Source organism: Lithobates pipiens, unplaced genomic scaffold (genome assembly GCF_037356315.1).
Source record: "Lithobates pipiens isolate NorthernLeopardFrog02 unplaced genomic scaffold, aLitPip1_a1.2 Scaffold_35, whole genome shotgun sequence".
NCBI lineage: Eukaryota > Metazoa > Chordata > Amphibia > Anura > Ranidae > Lithobates > Lithobates pipiens.
Window position 1 is genome coordinate 2,351,739 of NW_027507811.1, and position 24,458 is coordinate 2,376,196.

Sequence of the window (24,458 nt, forward strand, 5' to 3'; positions counted from 1 at the left end):
GGTACAGATCTTTGTGTTCTTCCTCCATCACCCCATCCTCATCATCCTCCTCTTTTATCTCTTCTTTAACCTCAACTTTAGGATCTCTCAGGTTTCCACTCTGAATATATAATAAAAATGGCATCAATGGTAACAATGCAGATAATGTACAGATCCTAATGATACTATCAGTGATTGTTCCTCATCTACCTGATGATGGTGGGGGATGGTGTGACCTTCCTGTGTGGAATCCCGGGAATACAGAGGACGGGGACATCTCTCTGGTGGGTTCCCATTACTGGATCCATCTGTAGGAAACACACACACTGACTGAATACATTGTTTCTATGTGTTTATCAGATGATGGGGGATCTAGGTGGAGCCTCCGTACTGCTCTCTCCTTTACAATAAAGTCTCCTCTTACCCGGTGATGTGAGGGGCGGCTGATTGTCCATCATGACGTCCTTGTAGAGATCCTTGTGTCCTTCTAAATACTCCCACTCCTCCATGGAGAAATAGACAGTGACATCCTGACACCTTATAGGAACCTGACACACACAATGATACAGTCACCATCCAGACACATCCCTTGTCTGTTACTGGATAATATCCCACAATTCCCAGAATCCTCCTCACCTCTCCTGTCAGCAGCTCCATCATCTTCTTGGTGACTTCTAGAATCTTCTCCATGTTGTGTCTCTCAGGTTTTAGGGAGTCACATGGAGGCACTGTGATGGTCATATGATCACCGGACTTCACAAGAGGAAATCTCTGTATTGGGGAACCAATAGGAACATCATGTTAGAATCCCAGAATCCTCCTCACCTCTCCGGTCAGGTCTGTGTTTTATTAATAGAGATAAGAGTGATGTCATGTGACCCCCCAGAATCCTCCTCACCTCTCCGGTCAGGTCTGTGTTTTATTAATAGAGATAAGAGTGATGTCATGTGACCTCCTCCCAGAACCCTCCTCACCTCTCCGGTCAGGTCTGTGTTTTATTAATAGAGATAAGAGTGATGTCATGTGACCTTCCAGAATCCTCCTCACCTCTCTGGTCAGGTCTGTGTTTTATTAATAGAGATAAGAGTGATGTCATGTGACCTCCCAGAATCCTCCTCACCCCTCCGGTCAGGTCTGTGTTTTATTAATAGAGATAAGAGTGATGTCATGTGACCTCCCAGAATCCTCCTCACCTCTCCGGTCAGGTCTGTGTTTTATTAATAGAGATAAGAGTGATGTCATGTGACCTCCCAGAATCCTCCTCACCTCTCCGGTCAGCAGGTAGATGATCTCCAGGGTGAGGTTTAGTATCTTCTCAGTCATGTGACTCCGGTCCTCCTCCATCCTCATTGGTGCCCTCATTTGATCTATACAGGTCTCCTTGTAGACGGATAACTTTGGGAAATGAGAGTAAGGATTATTTGGATGGTATTGGTCAGATAATAACAGGATGTGTTGGGAGAGGGGAGGAATAGGAGGGTTGCTGTACATTGAAGAACTACTGCCTCCATTACAACACTTTTAGTCCGGGCCTATTCTGTGCTTTCTACATTTCCGAGAGTCTTATGCCGGATATCAGAATTTCCCTTTCCTCTGTTGGGTTTGTTTGGTTTCTGAACTGGATTTGGTTGGTTTTAGATCTGCAGACAAGGAATGATAAATACGATCCTTCCTGTGACTTGTTTGCTCTGAGGCAGTGCTGTGAGGACAATGGAGGGTCATCGTGATGTCCAGGAAGGGGAACTTGCTGACTTTTGGTCGGAGTTGCTGGCTAATCAGGATAATTGGCAGAACTCCGGCTGCAAGGCCCCCAATCTCCGGCAGCCTGCTGACTGACAGGAGTGATGTCACTCTCTGCAGTAAGAGAAGGGATTGGATTGGATAGCAGGAGGATGCTGCTGGTGGAGTAGAGAGCTCTGGAGGAGGAGTCTTTTTTTCTTTCCTGCAATGGAACCCCAGTGTGGGTAGGATGAGGACTGTAGGGGGGGGGGAGGGGGTGTTCTCTGGGTTGGCAAGTATGCTGTAGTACCCAGGACATTGTACAGAGTTGTGGTGGGTTCCTGGGTCTCTGAATTCCAGTACCGTGCACTGCCAGACCCTGTGTCATGGGAAGGTCTGCTGTGCTCACTACCTTACATTCCCCCTACAGCCCCACAGCCTCCTCTTCCCTTAGAGCCCTGCTGTCCATCAACCTGATCAAGGGCCCAGAGTCATTCAACTCAGGGGCCCCAAAATCATTTAGCCTCAGTAACCTCTGAGATGTTCCTCAGCTCCCCTTCATCCCTCAGAACCCTCAGTATTTTCCTCCCTATATCACCAATGGTTATTATTAGTATTATTATTATACAGGATTTATTTGGCGCCAACAGTTTGCACAGTGCTATACAAGACGAGAGCAGACAATACAATTACAATACAATATAATACAAGAGGAATCAGAGGGCCCAGATCATTACTGCTTACAATCTCCAAATGGTGACCAGTGGAGGGATTGGGAGAGAGGGGTGGATGACACTGAATGGAGGTCAGTGGAGGGATTGGTAGAGAGGGGTGGAGGACACTGAATGGAGGCCAGTGGAGGGATTGGTAGAGAGGGGTGGAGGACACTGAATGGAGGTCAGTGGAGGGATTGGCAGAGAGGAGTGGAGGACACTGAATGGAGGTCAGTGGAGGGATTGGTAGAGAGGGGTGGAGGACACTGAATGGAGACCAGTGGAGGGAGTGGCAGAGAGGGGTGGAGGACACTGAATGGAGACCAGTGGAGGGATTGGCAGAGAGGGGCGGAGAAAATTGAATGGAGACCAATGGAGGGATTGGCAGAGAGGGGTGGAGGACACTGAATGGAGGCCAGTGGAGGGATTTGCAGAGAGTGGTGGAGGACACTGAATGAAAGCCAGTGGAGGAATTGGCAGAGAGCGGTGGAGGACACGGAATGGAGGCCAGTTAAAGGATTGGTAGAGAGGGGTGGAGGACACTAAATGGAGGCCTGTGGAGGGATTGGCAGAGAGGGGTGGAGGCCACTGAATGGAGGTCAGTGGAGGGATCGGCAGAGAGGGGTGGAAGACACTGAATGGAGGCCAGTGGAGGGATCGGCAGAGAGATGTGGGGGACACTGAATGGACGCCAGTGGAGGGATTGGCAGAGAGGGGTGGAGGACACTGAATGGACGCCAGTGGAGGGATCGGCAGAGAGGGGTGGAGGACACTAAATGGAAGCCAGTGGAGGGATTGGCAGAGAGGGGTGGAGGACACTGAATGGATGCCAGTGGAGGGATTGGTAGAGAGGAGTGGAGGACACTGAATGGAGGTCAGTGGAGGGATCGGCAGAGAGGGGTGGAAGACACTGAATGGAGGCCAGTGGAGGGATTGGCAGAGAGGGGTCGAGGACACTAAATGGAAGTCAGTGGAGGGATTGGCAGAGAGGGGTGGAGGACACTGAATGGACGCCAGTGGAGGGATTGGCAGAGAGGGGTGGAGGACACTGAATGGATGCCAGTGGAGGGATCGGCAGAGAAGTGTGGGGGACACTGAATGGAGGTCAGTGGAGGGATCGGCAGAGACGGGTGGAGGACACTGAATGGAAGCCAGTGGAGGGATCGGCAGAGAGGTGTGGAGGACACTGAATGGATGCCAGTGGAGGGATAGGCAGAGAGTAGCAGACACGGAGTGGTTGGTAAAGTGAATGAGTCTGGCAGAAGCATTCATGATGGACTAAAGGGAGGAGGAGCCTATGTAAAGGTAAGCCAATGAGGAGGGAGTTGCAGTAGTCAAGGCGAGAGATAACCAAGGAGTAGGGATGGTCCCGGTGTTACGAACATCGGGCGTTCGTTTGTTCGTAGAAGAAACAAACATATGGGGCACTCGTGGGAAGTTTGCCATCTGCAATGCACCCCATAATGTGCTGCAAGATTGCATTGCATTCATGATTGACCAAAGCATGCACCTGACCTGTATGCTTTGGCCAATCACAGCGCGATATGCTATGAAAGGCATGATTGGCCAAAGGCAGGGGGCTCAGTCCACACCCCACACTATATAAACCTGCTTACACGACAAGTGTATATGAATGAAGATAGATTAGGTAGGTTAGTTAGTGGATTGAGCGTCAGTCTGTGTAGTATATATATATATATAATCATACAGTGTAGAGTATATAGTGCAGTCAGTGTAGAGTATATAATCATACAGTGTAGAGTATATAGTGCAGTCAGTGTAGTGTGTATAATCATACAGTGTAGAGTATATAGTGCAGTCAGTGTAGTGTATATAATCATACAGTGTAGAGTATATAGTGCAGTCAGTGTAGTGTATATAATCATAACGTGTAGAGTATATAGTGCAGTCAGTGTAGTGTATATAATCATACAGTGTAGAGTATATAGTGCAGTCAGTGTAGTGTATATAATCATAACGTGTAGAGTATATAGTGCAGTCAGTGTAGTGTATATAATCATACAGTGTAGAGTATATAGTGCAGTCAGTGTAGTGTATATAATCATAACGTGTAGAGTATATAGTGCAGTCAGTGTAGTGTATATAATCATAACGTGTAGAGTATATAGTGCAGTCAGTGTAGTGTATATAATCATACAGTGTAGAGTATATAGTGCAGTCAGTGTAGTGTATATAATCATACAGTGTAGAGTATATAGTGCAGTCAGTGTAGTGTATATAATCATAACGTGTAGAGTATATAGTGCAGTCAGTGTAGTCTATATAATCATAACGTGTAGAGTAAAAAGTGCAGTCAGTGTAGTGTATATAGTGCAGTCAGTGTGGGGTATGTAATAATACAGTGTAGAGTATATAGTGCAGTCTGTGTAGTATATATATAATCATACAGTGTAGTGTATATAGTGCAGTCAGTGTAGTGTATATAATCACACAGTGTAGAGTATATAGTGTAGTGTATATAGTGCAGTCAGTGTAGTGTATATAATCACACAGTGTAGAGTATATAGTGCAGTCAATGTAGAGTATATAGTGCAGTCTGTGTAGTATATATATAATCATACAGTGTAGAGTATATAGTGCAGTCAGTGTAGTGTATATAATCACACAGTGTAGAGTATATAGTGTAGTGTATATAGTGCAGTCAGTGTAGTGTATATAATCACACAGTGTAGAGTATATAGTGCAGTCAATGTAGAGTATATAGTGCAGTCAGTGTAGTGTATATAAACATACAGTGTAGCCTATATAGTCCAGTCAGTGTAGTGTATATAGCGCAGTCAGTGTAGAATATATAGTGCGGTCAGTGTAGTGTATATAGTGAAGTCAGTGTAGGGTATATAATCATACAGTGTAGAGTATATAGTGCAGTCAGTGTAGGGTATATAATCATACAGTTTAGAGTATATAGTGCAGTCAGTGTAGTGTATATAATCATACAGTGTAGAGTATATAGTGCAGTCAGTGTAGTGTATATAGTGCAGTCAGTGTAGGGTATATAATCATACAGTGTAGAGTATATAGTGCAGACAGTATAGAGTATATAGTGCAGTCAGTGTAGTGTATATAATCATACAGTGTAGAGTATATAGTGCAGTCAGTATAGAGTATATAGTGCAGTCAGTGTAGTGTATATAATCATACAGTGTAGAGTATATAGTGCAGTCAGTATAGAGTATATAGTGCAGTCAGTGTAGTATATATAATCATACAGTGTAGAGTATATAGTGCAGTCAGTATAGAGTATATAGTGCAGTCAGTGTAGTGTATATAGTCAAGTTAGTGTAGGGTACAGTATATAATCATACAGTGTAGTGTATATAATCATACAGTGTAGAGTATATAGTGCAGTCAGTGTAGTGTATATAATCATAAAGTGTAGAGTATATAGTGCAGTCAGTGTAGTGTATATAGTGCAGTCAGTGTAAGGTATATAATCATACAGTGTAGAGTATATAGTGCAGTCAGTGTAGTGTATATAGTGCAGTCAGTGTAGTGTATATAATCATACAGTGTAGCGTATATAGTGCAGTCAATGTAGAGTATATAGTGCAATCAGTGCAGAGTATATAGTGCAGTCAGTGTAGTGTATATAGTGCAGTCAGTGTAGTGTATATAGTGCAGTCAGTGTAGTGTATATAATGCAGTCAGTGTAGTGTATATAAACATACAGTGTAGCCTATATAGTGCAGTCAGTGTAGTGTATATAGTGCAGTCAGTGTAGTGTATATAGTGCAGTCAGTGTAGAGTATATAGTGCAGTCAGTGTAGAGTATATAGTGCAGTCAGTGTAGTGTATATAGTGCAGTCAATGTAGAGTATATAGTGCAATCAGTGCAGAGTATATAGTGCAGTCAGTGTAGAGTATATAGTGCAGTCAATGTAGAGTATATAGTGCAATCAGTGCAGAGTATATAGTGCAGTCAGTGTAGTGTATATAGTGCAGTCAGTGTAGTGTATATAGTGCAGTCAGTGTAGTGTATATAGTGCAGTCAGTGTAGTGTATATAGTGCAGTCAGTGTAGAGTATATAGTGCAGTCAGTTTAGTGTATATAATGCAGTCAGTGTAGTGTATATAAACATACAGTGTAGCCTATATAGTTCAGTCAGTGTAGTGTATATAGTGCAATCAGTGCAGATTATATAGTGCAGTCAGTGTAGTGTATATAGTGCAGTCAGTGTGGGGTATATAATAATACAGTGTAGAGTATATCTTGCAGTCTGTGTAGTATATATATATAATCATACAGTGTAGAGTATATAGTGTAGTGTATATAGTGCAGTCAGTGTAGTGTATATAATCATACAGTGTAGAGTATATAGTGCAGTCAATGTAGGGTCAAATAATCATACAGTGTAGAGTATATAGTGCAGTCAGTGTAGTGTATATAAACATACAGTGTAGCCTATATAGTCCAGTCAGTGTAGTGTATATAGTGCAATCAGTGTAGAGTATATAGTACAGTCAGTGTAGTGTATATAATCATACAGTATAGAGTATATAGCGCAGTCAGTGTAGAGTATATAGTGCAGTCAGTGTAGGGTATATAATCATACAGTGTAGAGTATATAGTGCAGTCAATATAGGGTCTATAATCATACAGTGTAGAGTATATAGTGCAGTCAGTGTAGTGTATATAGCGCAGTCAGTGTAGTGTATATAATCATACAGTGTAGAGTATATAGTGCAGTCAGTGTAGTGTATATAGCGCAGTCAGTGTAGTGTATATAATCATACAGTGTAGAGTATATAGTGCAGTCAGTGTAGTGTATATAGCGCAGTCAGTGTAGTGTATATAATCATACAGTGTAGAGTATATAATGCAGTCAGTGTAGGGTATATAATCATACAGTGTAGAGTATATAGTGCAGTCAGTGTAGTGTATATAGTGCAGTCAGTGTAGTGTATATAGTGCAGTCAGTGTAGGGTATATAATCGTACAGTGTAGAGTGTATAGTGTAGTGTATATAGTGCAATCAGTGTAGTCTATATAATCATACAGTGTAGAGTATATAGTGCAGTCAGTGTAGTGTATATAATCATACAGTGTATATAGTGCAGTCAGTGTAGAGTATACAGTGCAGTCAGTGTAGAGTATATAGTGCAGTCAGTGTAGTGTATATAATCATAATGTGTAGCGTATATAGTGCAGTCAGTGTAGAGTATATAGTGCAGCCAGTGTAGTGTATATAATCATACAGTGTAGCGTATATAGTGCAGTCAGTGTAGAGTATATAGTGCAGTCAGTGTAGTGTATATAATCATACAGTGTAGCGTATATAGTGCAGTCAGTGTAGAGTATATAGTGCAGTCAGTGTAGTGTATATAGTGCAGTCAGTGTAGGGTATATAATCATACAGTGTAGAGTATATAGTGCAGTCTGTGTAGTATATATATAATCATACAGTGTAGAGGAGATAGTGCAGTCAGTGTAGTGTATATAATCATACAATGTAGCGTATATAGTGCAGCCAGTGTAGTGTATATAATCATAATGTGTAGAGTATATAGTGCAGTCAGAGTAGTGTATATAGTGCAGTCAGTGTAGGGTATATAATCATACAGTGTAGAGTATATAGTGCAGTCAGTGTAGTGTATATAAACATGCAGTGTTGCTTATATAGTCCAGTCAGTGTAGTGTATATAGTGCAGTCAGTGTAGAGTATATAGTGCCGTCAGTGTAGTGTATATAGTGCAGTCAGTGTAGTGTATATAGTGCAGTCAGTGTAGTGTATATAGTGCAGTCAGTCTAGTGTATATGGTGCAGTCAGTTTAGTGTATATAATCATACAGTGCAGAGTATATAGTGCAGTCAGTGTAGAGTATATAGTGCAGTCAGTGTAGTGTATATAATACAGTCAGTGTAGTGTATATAATACAGTCAGTGTAGTGTATATAAACATACAGTGTAGCCTATATAGTGCAGTCAGTGTAGTGTATATAGTGCAGTCAGTGTAGTGTATATAATCATACAGTGTAGCCTATATAGTGCAGTCAGTGTAGTGTATATAGTGCAGTCAGTGTAGTGTATATAATCATACAGTGTCAAAAAGAGGCCCTTGTCCCCATCAACATGGGGACAAGGTGCTTAGAGGGGCACCCAAAGCACCCTCCCCATGTTGAGGTCAAGCAGTCTGCTATGGTTCAGGAGGGAGGGGGTACTCACTTATCCCCCCCACATCCTGACCTGCCAGGCTGCATGCTCGGATAAGGGTCTGGTATGGATTTTGGGGGAAATGTTTTTCTTTTTCATCTATATTACAGAGAGCTGGTGATGTGTCGAATAGTGTCCCCCAATGGATAGTGTACACCCTGTACTGCGCTTGCGCAGTACGGAGGACAAGGAAATTCCGAAAGTCTCCTTAGATGAACGGCGCCTGTGCATTGAGTCCAGGTTCAAGCCCCACCATCCAAGTGGACATAGTGTTAGAATAAAAAATAGCCAAGCGAAGAAAGCCCGCGAGGGGCCCTGTTACTATGTGCTACAGTATGTACACTTGGATGGTGGGGCTTGCACCTGGACTCAGTGCGCAGGCGCCGTTCTTCTTCAGAAATTTTGGGAGTCTCCTTCTCCTCCGTACTGCGCAAGCGCTGCGCCTGCACAGTATGGGGCGGACACTATCCGATGGTCGGACAGTTTTTGATAGAACCCCGGCAATGCATTAAAGCTGCAAGCAAGTTTAAATTACATTTTTCCCTTTAGAAATGTCCTTATTGCTGAGACATGTTCTAAACATTGCACAGATGCGCCACTTTACAGACAGACTAAAGGGACCCCCAGGCACGATATTTAAAAGAATATTTCATATTTATTGTTTCACTTTAGACATTATTAAAATCACTGCTCTTTTAAAAAACTATTGTTTAACCACTTCAGCCCCGGACCAATTGTCAGCCTAAGGACCAGAGGTCTTTTTACAATTTCGCACTGCACTGCTTTAACTGGTAATTGTGCGGTCATGCAATGTTGTACCCAAACGAAATTTGCGTCCTTTTCTTCCCACAAATAGAGCTTTCTTTTGATGGTATTTGATTGCCTCTGCGATTTTTATTTTTTACGATATAAAAGAAAAAAGACTGAACATTTTGAAAAAAAAAGATATTTTCAACTTTTTGTTATAAGAAAAATCGAATAAAATCAATTTTAGTCATACATTTAGGCCGAAATGTATTCAGCCACATGTCTTTAGTAAAAAAAAAATGTCAATAAGCGTGTATTTATTGGTTTGCGCAAAAGTTATAGCGTCTACAAACTAGAGTACAATTTCTGGAATTTACACAGCTTTTAATTTATGACTGCCTATCTCATTTCTTGATGTGCTAAAATGTCAGGGCAGTACAACCCCCCCCCCCCCCCCAAATGACCCCATTTTGGAAAGTAGACACCCCAAGGAAATTGCTGAGGGGTATGTTGAGCCCATTGAATATTTTTTTTTTTGTCCCAAGTGATTGAATAATGACAAAAAAAAAAAAGTTTACAAAAAGTTGTCACTAAATGATATATTGCTCACACATGCTATGGGCATAAGTGGAATTACACCCCAAAATAAATTCTGCTGCTTCTCCGGAGTACGGGGATACCACATGTGTGGGACTTTTTGGGAGTCTAGCCACATACGGCACCCCGAAAACCAATCACTGCGTTCAGGATTTCTAAGGGTGCAAAGTTTTGATTTCACTCCTCGCTACCTATCACAGTTTCGAAGGCCATAAAATGCCAAAATAGCACAACCCCCCCCCCCCCAAATGACCCCATTTTGGAAAGTAGACACCCCAAGATATTTACTGAGAGGCATGTTGAGTCCATGGAATATTTTATATTTTGCCACAAGTATGCGAGAATATTACAAACTTTTTTTTTTTTTTTGCACAAAGTTGTCACTAAATGATATATTGCTCACACATGCTATGGGCATATGTGAAATGACGCCCCAAAATAAATTCTGCTGCTTCTCCTGAGTACAGGGATACCACATGTGGGGGGCTTTATGGGAGCCTAGCCGCGTACGGGACCCCGAAAACCAAGCACCGCCTTCAGGATTTAAATATAAAACGCTACCAAAAAAAACTGTTAGCGATGGCAGGGATCAGGCCTGACTCTGCGATCGCTGCAGTTATGTGTTTAGTGTTTTGTAAGTGACAGTGATCGATCGATACTGCACTTGGGTGGGCTGGGCGGAGGGGCAAAACGCAGGTGTTAGCAGGTATCTGGGCTGATCCCGCTAACAATGCGTTTTTTTTAACCCTAAACTGCTGGGGACGCTAGTATAGATCTGATCAGATCAGATATTGATCTGTTCAGATTCTATGCCACTACGGGTGGTGTATGCTTTGCGCGTGGGTGTTAGCGGCACTGGCACTAACCTAGCAATGCCTGGGGCGACGCAGACCCTAAAACCTAATTGATATCACCCGCCGGGTGATCAGGAGGTTAAACCTTTATTGGGTAATAAATGGTGGGTGCCCTGATGCTATAAAAAGCAAACTAACTAACCAGAGTCACCTGTAACACTTATACGGTGATCGCTGGTGAAAGGGTTAACTAGGGGCAATCAGGGGGTTAAAACCTTTATTGGGTAGTATATGGGGGTACCTAGCGCTATAAAAACCTGGCGGTGAACCTAAAAAAATAACTAGCTACCTAGCGGCACCAGTGACACTAATGCAGCGATCAGAAAAACGATTGCTTAGTGACACTGGCAAAAGGGGGTGAAAGGGTTAACTCTAGGGGCAATCAGGGGGTTAAACCTTTATTGGGGGGGGTAGGGGGCTACCCTGGACCTAGCACTAACTGCCCTGACACTTTTTACTGTCACAACTGACACTAAATGCAGTGATCAGTAAATAAATGATCACTGCAATCAGTGACACTGTGACTGGGAGGGGGGGGATGGGGGGCAATCGGGGGGTGACAGTGTGCCTATGTGTACCTACGTGTCAGTGTAGTGTTGGTGCACACTTACTATGTCCTCTCCTCGCAGTCCGGTCAAAAAGACCGCCCCGAGGAGAGTGACATCACTTCCTCCCTGCCTGTGTTTACACTACACAGGCGGGGTAAGCTTCTCATTCGCCAGGAGCGATCGAGAGGGGATGGCCAGAAACCAATGGCCATCCCCTCTTTCCGGATCGCTCCTGAAGCGAAACGGACCGCCGCAGCCAGCGGGAGGGGGTCCGATCGGACCCCCCACCCGCTGGAAGGCGAAAGCGTACGGGTATGTGCTTGTGCCCGTACATGCCATTCTGCCGAATTATATATTTACATGCGGCGGTCCTTAAGTGGTTAAAAAACTTTTTTCCCAGGACCCGGGGTCCCCAAACACTTTTTTATGGCAATAACTTGCTTATAAGCCTTTAAAATTAGGACTTCAGATTTTTCATGTTCATGTCCCATAGAGTTTAAATGGGTTTGCATGTGCGCTAAAACTTTTTGCCTGTTCGAGTAGTTCTGGTGCCATCAGAATCAAGGTGGGGGGGGGGATGGGTGATGTGTTTGGACCATCCCTACCAGGGAGTGTACTAGGATCTTTGTGGTGTCATTGGTTTGGAAGTGCCATAATTTGGAGATGTTGCGGAGGTTGAGGCGGCACGATTTGGACAGTGATTGAATGTGGGGCCTAAAGGAGAGTTTCGAGTCCAGGATAACACCTAGAATCTTGGCACGGGTTGATGGTTGTGTGTATCTTAATAGAGAAGTCGGGGGAAGGGGCACGTGGCGGCGGAAGTATTATGAGCTCGGTTTTGGATGGATTGAGTTTGAGGAAATGCTGTGACAGCCAGGCTGATATGACTGTAAATTAGTGATGCGTGAGGAGACTTTGGAGGACCCCAACAGAGAAAGGAAGAGGAGAGAAGAGGAGGTAGTAGAATTGTAAGTGACACTGAAGATACGGTGGGATAAGTAGGAAGAGAACCGGCGGAGAGTACAGTCATGGAGACTGTCATTGTCTTGTCTATTTATTGTCAGTGCTGTTTGTTTAGAGGGCCATATTACTAGAATTTATCTCCAATATGAAGAGAATGTTCCGGCCTCATAAGTGGGGGATAGGGATGAGCCGAACACCCCCCGGTTCGGTTCGCACCAGAACTTTCGAACGGACCCCAAATTCGAACGAACTTTAGAACCCCATTGAAGTCTATGGGACTCGAACGTTCGAAATGAAAAGTGCTAATTTTAACGGCTAATATGCAAGATACTGTCCTAAAAAGGGTTTGGGGACCTGCCTCCTGCCCCAGGGGACATGGGTCAATGCCTAAAATGTTTTTAAAAATGGCCGTTTTGGCGGGAGCACTGATTTTAATGACGATTAAAGTGAAAAAAAAAAGTGAAATCTTCCTTTAAATATGGTGCCTGGGGGTGTCTGTAGTATGCCTGTGAAGTGCCACGTGTTTCCCGTGTTTAGAACAGTCCCTGCACAAAATGACATTAAACGGAAATAACACCATTTAAAACTGCTTGCGGTTTTAATGTAATATCTGGTTCCTGCAATATGGTTGAAAATCATTGAGAAAAATGGCATGGGTAGCCCTCCCTGCCCATTACCAGCCTATTTGGGTCTTGTACGGATATTAAGGGGAACCCGGTACCCATATTAAAAAAAGGAAATGCGTGTGGCCCCCAGGCCCTATATACTCAGAACAGCAGTATACAGGCGGTGCAAACAAGACAGGGACTGTGTAGGTTTGTTGTGTTAAGTTGAATCTGTTTGTAATTTTCAACCGGTACATTTTTAAAGTGTAGCTCCAGTCAAAAAAACTATTTTTAAGCTTTTTGGAAAACATAGGGAAGGGTTATCACCCCTATATAATTTGTTTTGTCGTCCATCTTTTTTCATCTCACTTGCTGTTGTCTCCTATCGTTTGCAAGTAGGAGATGTTTGTAAGTTGGATGTTTGAAAGTAGGGGCCTGCCCTATATGCTCTGCAGAAATGGCGGAACAAGGTGTTGGTTTTGCCACAACATTGTAAGCCCTCAAAGTGACTCTTGGTGGGCGCTGGGGCGCCCTGCTGTGAATGATTATATCAAGAATTGTAATTACATGCCATTGTTTAACAGTGGTAGAAAAATTGACCTTTGGTGGTTGTGGTGCTGGTGCCACAACACTATAAGTCCTCACCGTTACTCTGGGTGGGCACAGGAAGGGGCCCTCCTGTGAAATATTATATCAAGAATTGTAATTACATGTCCCTGTTAAACAGGGGCAGAAAAATTTGGCCTTAGGCACTGCTGCTGGTGCCACCACACTGCAACCTCTCCCATATACTCTAGTTTTATTGCAGGAATTAGCCCTGCTGCAAAGCATTGCATCAAAAATTGTACTTAAACGCCCCTGTTAAACAGGGGCAGAAAAATTGGGCTGATGGCATCAACCAGAACCAGAAATGTTCTTCCAACATATCAGCGGAGGAGGAAGAGGATAGACAATCAACATAACAGGACAGTCACTCAGCATCAGCATAGGCAGTCTTGAAGGGATGTGATATTTCAAAAAAAATTATTCTGTTACATCAGCTTCAGGTGCTTGGTAGCTGTGGGTGATCCAAGACTGATTCATCTTGATGAAGGTCAGTCGATCAACTGATTCGGTGGACAGGCGCACCCTGTGATCGGTAACAAAGCCACCAGCAGCACTGAAGGTGCGTTCCGAAAGAACGCTGGATGCAGGACAGGCCAGTAGCTCAATTGCATACTGTGCAAGCTCTGGCCAGTGATCCATCCTCAAGACCCAGTAAGGCAGAGGATTTTCAGTGGGAAAGGTTTCCAAGTCTGACCTTGCCCCTAGGTATTCCTGCACCATGTAAATCAGACGCTGGCGATGGGTGCTGGAACCGATCATACCTTGGGGCCGCGGACTAAAAAATTGTCTGAAAGCATCAGTCAGACGGCCACCTTCTCCACCGCTCCTTCTGACCGATGCCTCAGCAACACGTTGTCCAGGACCAGGAGTTTGTAACCTCCCAGTCTCTGGGAACGCGTTGCACAGACCTTTCTGCAAGGCCTCCTGGAGATGTCTCATCCTCTGCGATGGCAAGATAAGGTCGGCAACCTTACCCTTGTACCGTGGATCAAGGAGAGTGGCCAGCCAGTAATGGTCCCTCTCCTTGATCCAAAGAATACGAGGATCCTTCTGCAGGCTTTGCAGGATCAGGGAGGCCATGCAGCGTAGGTTAGCTGAGGCATTCGGTCTGGAGTCCTCTGGGTCACTAAGGACAACATGATCCGCAGCTACCTCCTCCCAGCCACGTACAAGTCCAGGGGTTTCTTGGGACCAGGCATGTACTGGCCATTGGGACTACAGGGAGTTTCCCGGTGGGCCGATGGCTTAGTGGGCCACTCTGATGTAAGGGGGCTGGTGATGGGACACTCTGATGTAAGGGGGTGCTAATGAGACACTCTGATGTAAGGGGGCTGCTGATGGGACACTCTGATGTAAGGGGGCTGCTAATGAGACACTGATGTAAGGGGGTGCTGATGGGACACTCTGATGTAAGGGGGTGCTGGTGGGACACTCTGATGTAAAGGGGCTGCTCATGGGACACTCTGATGTAAGGGGGTGCTGGTGGGACACTCTGATGTAAGGGGGCTGCTCATGGGACACTCTGATGTAAGGGGGCTAGTAATGGGACACTCTGATGTAAGGGGGTGCTGATGGGACACTCTGATGTAAGGGGGCTAGTAATGGGACACTCTGATGTAAGGGGGTGCTGATGGGACACTCTGATGTAAGGGGGTGCTGGTGGGACACTCTGATGTAAAGGGGCTGCTCATGGGACACTCTGATGTAAGGGGGTGCTGGTGGGACACTCTGATGTAAGGGGTGCTGATGGGACACTCTGATGTAAGGGGGCTAGTAATGGGACACTCTGATGTAAGGGGGTGCTGATGGGACACTCTGATGTAAGGGGGCTAGTAATGGGACACTCTGATGTAAGGGGGTGCTGATGGGACACTCAAAATGTAAGTGGGCCGGTCTGGATGAAGTCCAGGGCCAAATTTCTGTCCCAGTCCAGCCCTGCTTGGGACTGTAAATCATCCCTACAAGACTGCTGCTGCTGCTGCTGAGTGCCAGCCTCCACCTCCATGCTGACACAATCATCCTCCTCCTCCTCTTCCTGTGTGATGGGTGGCACAGCAGGAACACTGTCTGGATAAAGGGGGCCTTGAGAGGCAAGGAAGTCCTCCTCTTACTGCCTCTGTTCTGCCTCAAGTGCCCTGTCCATTATTCCATGCAGCGTATGCTCCAAGAGGTGGACAAGAGGTACAGTGTCACTGATGCATGCACTGTCACTGCTCACCATCCTTGTGGCCTCCTCAAACGGTGACAGGACAGTGCATGCATCCCTGATCATGCCCCACTGGCGTGGTGAGAAAAAACCAAGCTCCCCTGACCCTGTCCTGGTGCCGTAGTCGCATAGGTACTCATTGATGGCCCTCTGCTGCGTGTGCAGCCGCTGCAGCATGGCCAACGTTGAGTTCCACCTGGTGGGCATGTCACATATAAGGCGGTTCTTGGGCAGGTTCAACTCCTTTTGGAGCTCAGCCAGCCGAGCACAGGCATTAAATGATCGGCGGAAATGCACACAGACTCTCCTGGCCTGCTTCAGGACATCATGTAAGCCGGGGTACCTGCCCAAGAACCGCTGCACCACCAGGTTAAGGACGTGAGATACACAGGGCACATGGGTCAGTTGTCCCTGTCGGAGGGCGGAGAGGAGGTTGGTGCCATTGTCGCAAACCACCATTCCTGGCTTAAGCTGGCAGGGCGTCAACCACCTCTCGGCCTGCCCCTGCAGAGCTGACAAAACATCCGCCCCAGTGTGGCTCCTGTCCCCCAAACAAACCAGCGCAAGCACGGCATTTTTTTGCCTGCGTACTTGCGTAGCCCCTGGAACGCCTACGGAGCACCGCTGGTTCTGAGGACAGAGCACTGGAAGAGGCCATGGAGGAAGAAGAAGAGGAGGGGGTGGAGGAGAGAGATGTGTCACAACCAATAGTAGCATTTTGGAGGCGTGATGGCGGAACAACCTCCAACACTACTGCACCTTGTCCTGCATCCTTCCCAGCTGCCAGAAGAGTGACCCAATGGGCCGTGAAAGACAGGTAACATCCCTGTCCATGCCTGCTGGACCATGAGTCAGCGGTAATATGCACCTTACTGCTGACCGCCCTGTCCAGCGAGGCAAGGACATTGCCTTCCACATGCCGGTAGAGAGCCGGAATCGCCTTCCGTGAGAAAAAGTGGCGTTTGGGGACCTGCCACTGAGGAACCGCACATTGTACAAACTCACGGAAGGGGGCCGAGTCTACCAACTGAAAAGGCAGCAGTTGAAGTGCTAGCAATTTAGCCAAGCTAGCATTTAACCGCTGGGCATGTGGATGGCTGGGAGTGAACTTCTTTCGCCGGTCCAGCAGCTGGGGCAGGGACATTTGCCTGCTATAATCGGACGTGGGTGTACTGCTAGCAGAGTTCCCGGAAGCACTTGGCTGTGACACACCTAATTCTACACCTTCATTCCTCTCAGAGCAGGTTTCAGAGAGGCAGGGGCGTACCTAGAGCATTTGGCACCCAGGGCCCATCCTATATCTGGCACCCCCCCCCCCCCAACTGTAAAAACACCCACAAAAAAACACCCTCCTCTGCCAAGATCAGTGTTTTTTAATTCTGCTTTCTTTTTTAAATGGCGCTGTTGGCTACCGAGTAAACCGGAAGTGACACTGTGCTGTCGCTTCCAGTTTTCTACATCGGAGACCTGATCAAAGGCAAATTCGGCTTTGTTCAGGTCTCTGGTCAGCTGGCTGGTGGCTCAAGTCTGCGGGTGGGATGGGAGACCTGGGCGGAGCTGTGGGGGGATGGGGACGTCCCCTCCCGCTCCTTGTAATAACAGCCGATGCTGTTCATACATGGTAGCCAGTGACAATAGACAGGACAGGACAGAGGTGTCAGTCACTCAGGTGTTAGCAGATGCCACATTTTTGGACAGATTGTGCCGCGGTCCAGAAAGTGGAGAGCTGGACTGGAGCTGCTATGAGGGAGACATCAGAGTGATACAGCTGACAATACAAAGTATGGCCCATGTCTACTGTCCTCAGGGACAGATCTGATCCAGATATCCCACTGTATGGCGATCTCTGGATCGGATCTGTCCCTGGGGACAGCATTGGCATTGATGATTTGATTCAGATTTGGGAACTGACCTTCTGACAAGGCGTGTTGCTTGCTGGACCGTGGATGGGATCTGATGGCCGCAGGGAAGATGGCAAGATGCTGCTGTGATCTGCTGCTTGCTGGATGGATCTGATGGCTGCAAGATGTGGGTGTAAGTCCCCCCCTTTATCAGACCAGCTCATCTACTCTATACCTGGTTTGTGAACACAGCAAAACCACCCCCCCCTTACCAGGTAAGATCACAGCTCAACAACTATAGGTGGGTGGTAGACACACAGCAATATACAGCACACACATGCATTCTGCAACCTGTATACAGCACATGCCTGGATTCTGCAACCTGTACATAGCACACGCCTGCATTCTGCAACCTGTATACAGCACACGCCTGCATTCTGCAACCTGTATACAGCACACGCCTGCATTCTGCAACCTGTATACAGCACACGCCTGCATTCTGCAACCTGTATACAGCACACGCCTGCATTCTGCAACCTGTATACAGCACACGCCTGCATTCTGCAAAATGTATACAGCACACGCCTGGATTCTGCAACCTGTACATAGCACACACCTGCATTCTGCAACCTGTACATAGCACATACCTGTATTCTGCTACCTGTATACAGCACACGCCTGTATTCTGCTACCTGTATATAGCACAAATCTGGATTCTGCAACCTGTATACAGCACACGCCTGGATTCTGCAACCTGTATACAGCACACGCCTGGATTCTGCAACCTGTATACAGCACACGCCTGGATTCTGCAACCTGTATACAGCACACGCCTGGATTCTGCAACCTGTATACAGCACACGCCTGCATTCTGCAACCTGTATACAGCACACGCCTGCATTCTGCAACCTGTATACAGCACACGCCTGCATTCTGCAACCTGTACATAGCACACGCCTGTATTCTGCTACCTGTATATAGCACAAATCTGGATTCTGCAACCTGTATACAGCACACGCCTGCATTCTGCAACCTGTATACAGCACACGCCTGCATCCTGCAACCTGTATACAGCACACGCCTGCATTCTGCAACCTGTATACAGCACACGCCTGCATTCTGCAACCTGTATACAGCACACGCCTGCATTCTGCAACCTGTATACAGCACACGCCTGCATTCTGCAACCTGTATACAGCACATGCCTGCATTCTGCAACCTGTACATAGCACATGCCTGCATTCTGCAACCTGTACATAGCACACGCCTGCATTCTGCAACCTGTACATAGCACACGCCTGCATTCTGCAACCTGTACATAGCACACGCCTGCATTCTGCAACCTGTACATAGCACACGCCTGCATTCTGCAACCTGTACATAGAACACGCCTGCATTCTGCAACCTGTATACAGCACACGCCTGCATTCTGCAACCTGTATACAGCACACGCCTGCATTCTGCAACCTGTATACAGCACACGCCTGCATTCTGCAACCTGTATACAGCACATGCCTGCATTCTGCAACCTGTACATAGCACATGCCTGCATTCTGCAACCTGTACATAGCACACGCCTGCATTCTGCAACCTGTACATAGCACACGCCTGCATTCTGCAACCTGTACATAGCACACGCCTGCATTCTGCAACCTGTACATAGCACACGCCTGCATTCTGCAACCTGTACATAGAACACGCCTGCATTCTGCAACCTGTACATAGCACAAGCCTGTATTCTGCTACCTGTATATAGCACAAATCTGGATTCTGCAACCTGTATACAGCACACGCCTGCATTCTGCAACCTGTATACAGCACATGCCTGCATTCTGCAACCTGTATACAGCACACGGCTGCATTCTGCAACCTGTACATAGCACACTCCTGTATTCTGCTACCTGTATATAGCACAAATCTGGATTCTGCAAACTGTATACAGCACACGCCTGCATTCTGCAACCTGTATACAGCACACGCCTGCATTCTGCTACCTGTATACAGCACACGCCTGCATTCTGCAACCTGTATACAGCACACGCCTGCATTCTGCAACCTGTATACAGCACACGCCTGCATTCTGCAACCTGTATACAGCACACGCCTGCATTCTGCAACCTGTACATAGCACACGCCTGCATTCTGCAACCTGTACATAGCACACGCCTGCATTCTGCAACCTGTACATAGCCCACACCTGGATTCTGCACCCCCCCATCAGGTCAGCTACACTATACCTACTACACAGCAACCCCCCCTTCTATGACAGACCAGCACAGTAAGGATGGCAGGACAGACACACTCCTCCAACGTCTTCTCACAGCTCACACATCCCCTATCACCAGCTCACCTCGGCTCTCAGCTTCAGCTAGGGAGGTTTAGACTCTGGAAGATGATGTGGACACCGAGTGTAACAGCAACCACCCCTGCGCTGAATGATGACACACTCAGCTCGGCTGCTCAGCAGTGGTGGGTGGAGCTAGCAGGGGAAACAGAAACTAGACCATACTATTTCGGCCGCAGTGCTGGGGGTGTTCCAGCTCACGAAAAACTCACAAAAAACAGAGCAGCCAGAGCCAGGGATTCCCTTCAGGATTATGTCAGACTGTCTGAGTGCAGAGTGAACCCCATAGCAATGCCACCCAGCCACTTACACCCCCCTCAATGTGTGGCACCTGGGGCGGAACGCCCCCCCGCCCCTGCAGAGAGGACTGAAGGTCTAGTGGGGTTGGAGATGCCAGCTGATGAGGAGCAAGGAGAGGCCCGCTTTGTTCTTTGGTGTGGGTCTTTGAGGTACGCTTGCCAACGAGCTGCATGGCAGGTCAACATATGTCTGGTCAAGCATGTGGTGCCCAAGTGGCTGATGTTTTGGCCACGTGAGATACGCTTGAGACATATGTTGCAAATAGCAGCGGTGCGATCTGATGCACTCGTCTCAAAAAAGGCCCACACCAAAGAACTTTTAGAATAACGCGCAGAGGCAGCGCTCTGCACAGGCGGAGCTCTGCGGTGTGATTCAGTCGGTGTGCTGCCCCTAAGTTGGCCCCCGGAGGGCATCCTGCCTCGTTGGACATGTGCCTCCTCCTCCTCCCTCCTTCCAGGCACCCACGTGGAGTCAGTGCCCTCATCATCCCCTCCCTCTTCATCGCTGTAGCAAACCTGGCAGTATGCTGCAGCTTGTGGAACATGACTGCCAGATTGCTGTCCTTCTTGAGCATCCCCTCTCTCTGCGCTCATGCTACTGCCTTCCTCTAGCTGAGTGTCATCATCAGAGCCCACAAAACACTGGGCATCCTCCTGGAGCATGTACCCAACACTGTGCTCAAAGAGTTCAGGAGACTCCTCAGGAGGACGTGGTGGGTCTAGGGAAGGAGTCACTGATGATGACATTGAGAGGAGGGAAGACGATGCGTTGGCAGCTGCTTTGCTAGTACCCTGAGACTGGGTGAGAGAGGATGAGGAGGATGAAGAGGGCTTGGTCATCCACTCTACCAAGTCGTTGGCATGTTGCGGTTCAACATGTCCAGCTGCCGAAAAGAAGGACAAGCGTGTCCCATGGCCACGTGCTGATGACGATGCACCGCGTCCACGACCAGCACTGTTGTCTCTAGACACATTGCCTGCTTGCCCTCTTTTATCGGCTCGCGCCTGTCTGCCTCTCCTTGCTGGCCTTCCAGACATGGTAATGGCCTGAAGGGAGTTGGGTAAAACAGCAGTTGGGTAGTTTATATTGTGCTGGAGGCACACAACACCCACTAACTCCTGCAGATGCCTTTATTATAGAACACCAGAGATAAAGGGGTATATACAGATGTATACTGTGCTGGAGGCACACACAACTTCCAATATCTCCTAACACTACTGACTGCAAGCTCTATTATAAAAGATAGATCACTATATAGGTGAGGTGAATATAGCGGTGTATACTGCGGTCAGGGCACGCAGACAACAACCACTACACAACAGCAAGATCGAAAATCGTCCGAAAACGATCGGTGTGTACTGTGTTGAAGGTACACAGAACACCCACTAACTCCTGCAGATGCCTTTATTATAGAACAGCAGAGATAAAGGAGTATATACAGATGTATACTGTGCTGTGCTGGAGGCACACACAACTTCCAATAACTCCTGCAGATGGCAAGTGGGCTCAAATAGAGAACAGCTATGTAGGTGGATATAGCGGTATGTACTGGGTACAGAGCACGCAGACAGCACGCACTATCTCCTAACACTACTGACTGCAAGCTCTATTATAAAAGATAGATCACTAGCTATATAGGTGAGGTGAATATAGCGGTGTATACTGCGGTCAGGGCACGCAGACAATAACCACTACACAACAGCAAGATCGAAAATCGGCCGAAAACGATCGGTGTGTACTGTGTTGAAGGTACACAGAACACCCACTGCTTCAGACGCCAACACACTACACAAGGCCGCCGCGCTGGCGGCCTTATATAGTGTGGGGCGTGCACTACACAGCCTGAGCTATGATTGGCCTCAGGCATCCTGCCTGTGGCCAATCATGGCTCTCCTCGCTGCTGGCGCTGCGATTGGCCAAGCATGCGGGGTCACAGTGCATGCTTGGCCAATCATGAGCCAGCAATGCACTGCGCCATCGCAGTGCATTGTGGGCCGTGAGCGCCACATGAATTTGGCGCGAACGGACCAAAATGTTCGGACTTCGCCGAACGGACGAACAGCCGATGTTCGAGTCGAACGTATGTTCGACTCGAACACGAAGCTCAGTGGGGGAATGTTCTGCCCCTGAAGGGGGTAATCTAGGTTCCCACACTATATATGTGTATATCATCATCTGCTGGCGATAAAAGACGTCACAGTGACTATGGAGGAAGAGGACGGACATGACGGGGGGTTACTGGGTGTAAATAGAAAAGAAGATCTTATTACCTCCTCTACTAAAACTTCCAGCGATGTTTCCTCTCTACTTCTTCCCGACTCACCTCTCACCCGGAACTTCCTGTCTGTACCTGACATCACTTCCTGTCTTCCATAGAGATTTCCTGTCTTGATAGAAGTGAGATCACCATCTTGTGGAGCTAAGAGGAACTGCAACCCCCAAGGAAACGTCTCGTAGTGTGAACACGGCCTTGTGCTGTGTGTGTATGTACTGTATATCCTTATAGATGGGGTCATCTCCACTCCCACCAAGGGGGACATTTATGTAAATGTATTTATATGGACATTTTTAATTTTCAAGTGAGTTCTAACCACAAAGTACGATGAATGAATGAATGAATGAATGAAATACTTGTATAGCGCACAATGCGAACTGAATCACCTCTAGGCGCTGTGGCGAGCTTTCATCATCTGCTAAAAGAGGAAGGTCTTGAGTTTTTTCCTAAAAGCCAGGTGATTTTCTTCCAGGCGGATGTTGATTGGTAGAGCATTCCATTGCCGAGGCCCTTGGACAGCGAATCTCCGATCACCCTTGGATTTATACCGGGCTTTGGGCACGAGGAGGAGGTTTTTGTTGGCTGATCGAAGACTGCGGTTTGGTGTGTAATGATTTATTTTCTCCATTAGGTATTGCGGAGCTTCTCTATGCACGCATTTGTGGGTGAGGCAAAGGGTCTTGAACGTGATCCGATTTTTTACGGTTAGCCAATGTAAGCTCCTCAGCGAAGGAGCGATGGATTCCCAGGTTTTTTTTCCTGTTATCAGCCTTGCCACCGTGTTTTGGATCAGTTGTAATCGCGTAAGTTGATATTGTGGTAATCCTATGTAAAGCGAGTTTGCGTAGTCCAGTCGTGAATTAATGATTGTTCCAACTACCACTGCTTTGTCATTCTTTGGGATAAAAGGGATGAGTCTGCGAAGCATGCGCAGCAGATGGTGAGATCCACTGACTACAGATCCTATTTGCGCATCCATTGACATTTGTGCATCTAAAATAACCCAGAGACTCTTGGCTTTGGTCTTTGGGGAGATAGTCTGCCCAAAGACGGTTGGTGGAGACCAGGAGGTTTTGGTTGCGGCTTATGATTTGGGTGTAAGATAAGAAGCTCTGTCTTTGATTCGTTCAGCTGGAGGGAGTTGGTGGTCATCCAGTCCTCTATTGATTTGAGGCAGTTTTCAAGTTGTTGTTGGTGATCTTTTTTTCCATTTATCCAGAAATAAAGTTGCGTGTCGTCAGCGTAAGAGTGGAAGCAGAGATCTGAGCATCTGATGATTTGGAGGAGTGGGCGAATGTAAATGTTGAAGAGAACGGGTGACAAAGGAGAGCCTTGAGGGACTCCGCAGGTGACTGCCCGAGTTTCGGAGAGGAATTTTCCTAGTTTCACTGTCTGTGACCGATTTCCTAGGAAGGACGCGAACCATTGGAGATCTATGTCTTGGACTCCGGCTACTTCTGTGAGGCGGACGAGTAGAGTATTGTGATCTACTGTATCAAACGCTGCACTTAGGTCTAGCAGTACGAGGAGACACTGCTCTCCGTCATCTGCTGCTTCGAGGGCGTCATCCCAAATCTTGAGGAGAGCTGTTTCTGTTCCATGACCCGGGCGGAAGCCTGATTGCAGCGGGTCCAGGAGTTTGTGAGTATCCAGGTGAAGTTGTAGCTGATGTACTACAGCTTTCTCCATGATCTTAGAAATGGTGTTGAGGCTTGTAATTGGCCTACGGTTGTTTGGATCCTGAGGGTCCAGGTTTGGTTTCTTGAGTAGAGGTATGACGATGCCTTGTTTGAGGATGCTGGGAACAATCCCTTCGTGGAATGATCGGTTTATGAGGTGGGTTATGGTTGGAGCCACGATGTCAGAGCATTCTTTCAGTAGTTTTGTGGGGATGATGTCAATAGGTGAGGTACTGTCACGCAGTTTATTAATGATGTTTTTTGCGGTGTCTACGGTAATTGGGGATAGTGAAAATTTTGGCGGTTGCGG

The 24,458-nt window shown here is 46.9% G+C and overlaps 3 protein-coding genes across 5 annotated transcripts in view; all 3 read right to left on the reverse strand.

The window, feature by feature from the left end:
- LOC143955878 (uncharacterized) overlaps positions 1–24,458 on the reverse strand; it is a 201,633-nt gene that overhangs the window by 130,702 nt on the left and 46,473 nt on the right. The gene's annotated exons all lie outside the window — the stretch shown is intronic.
- LOC143955330 (uncharacterized) overlaps positions 1–24,458 on the reverse strand; it is a 95,155-nt gene that overhangs the window by 45,677 nt on the left and 25,020 nt on the right. The window lies entirely within an intron of this gene.
- LOC143955894 (uncharacterized) lies at positions 108–22,715 on the reverse strand. The gene is made up of 3 exons (XM_077466015.1): positions 22,465–22,715; positions 1,246–1,374; positions 108–750 (listed from the first exon to the last, which is right to left on the reverse strand). Exons 1-3 carry the CDS (start codon positions 22,708–22,710, stop codon positions 400–402), a joined length of 726 nt encoding a protein of 241 aa, XP_077322141.1. The 5' UTR covers positions 22,711–22,715; the 3' UTR covers positions 108–399.

Coding starts and splice junctions, on each gene's coding strand:
- LOC143955894 (XM_077466015.1), bottom strand. CDS start 22,710: ATGACCCCATCTATAAGGATATACAGTACATACACACACAGCACAAGG. Junction 1,375..22,464: donor TGGAAGTTTTAGTAGAGGAG/GTAATAAGATCT, acceptor CATTTCCCAAAG/TTATCCGTCTACAAGGAGAC. Junction 751..1,245: donor TCTACCTGCTGACCGGAGAG/GTGAGGAGGATT, acceptor TCCCCAATACAG/AGATTTCCTCTTGTGAAGTC.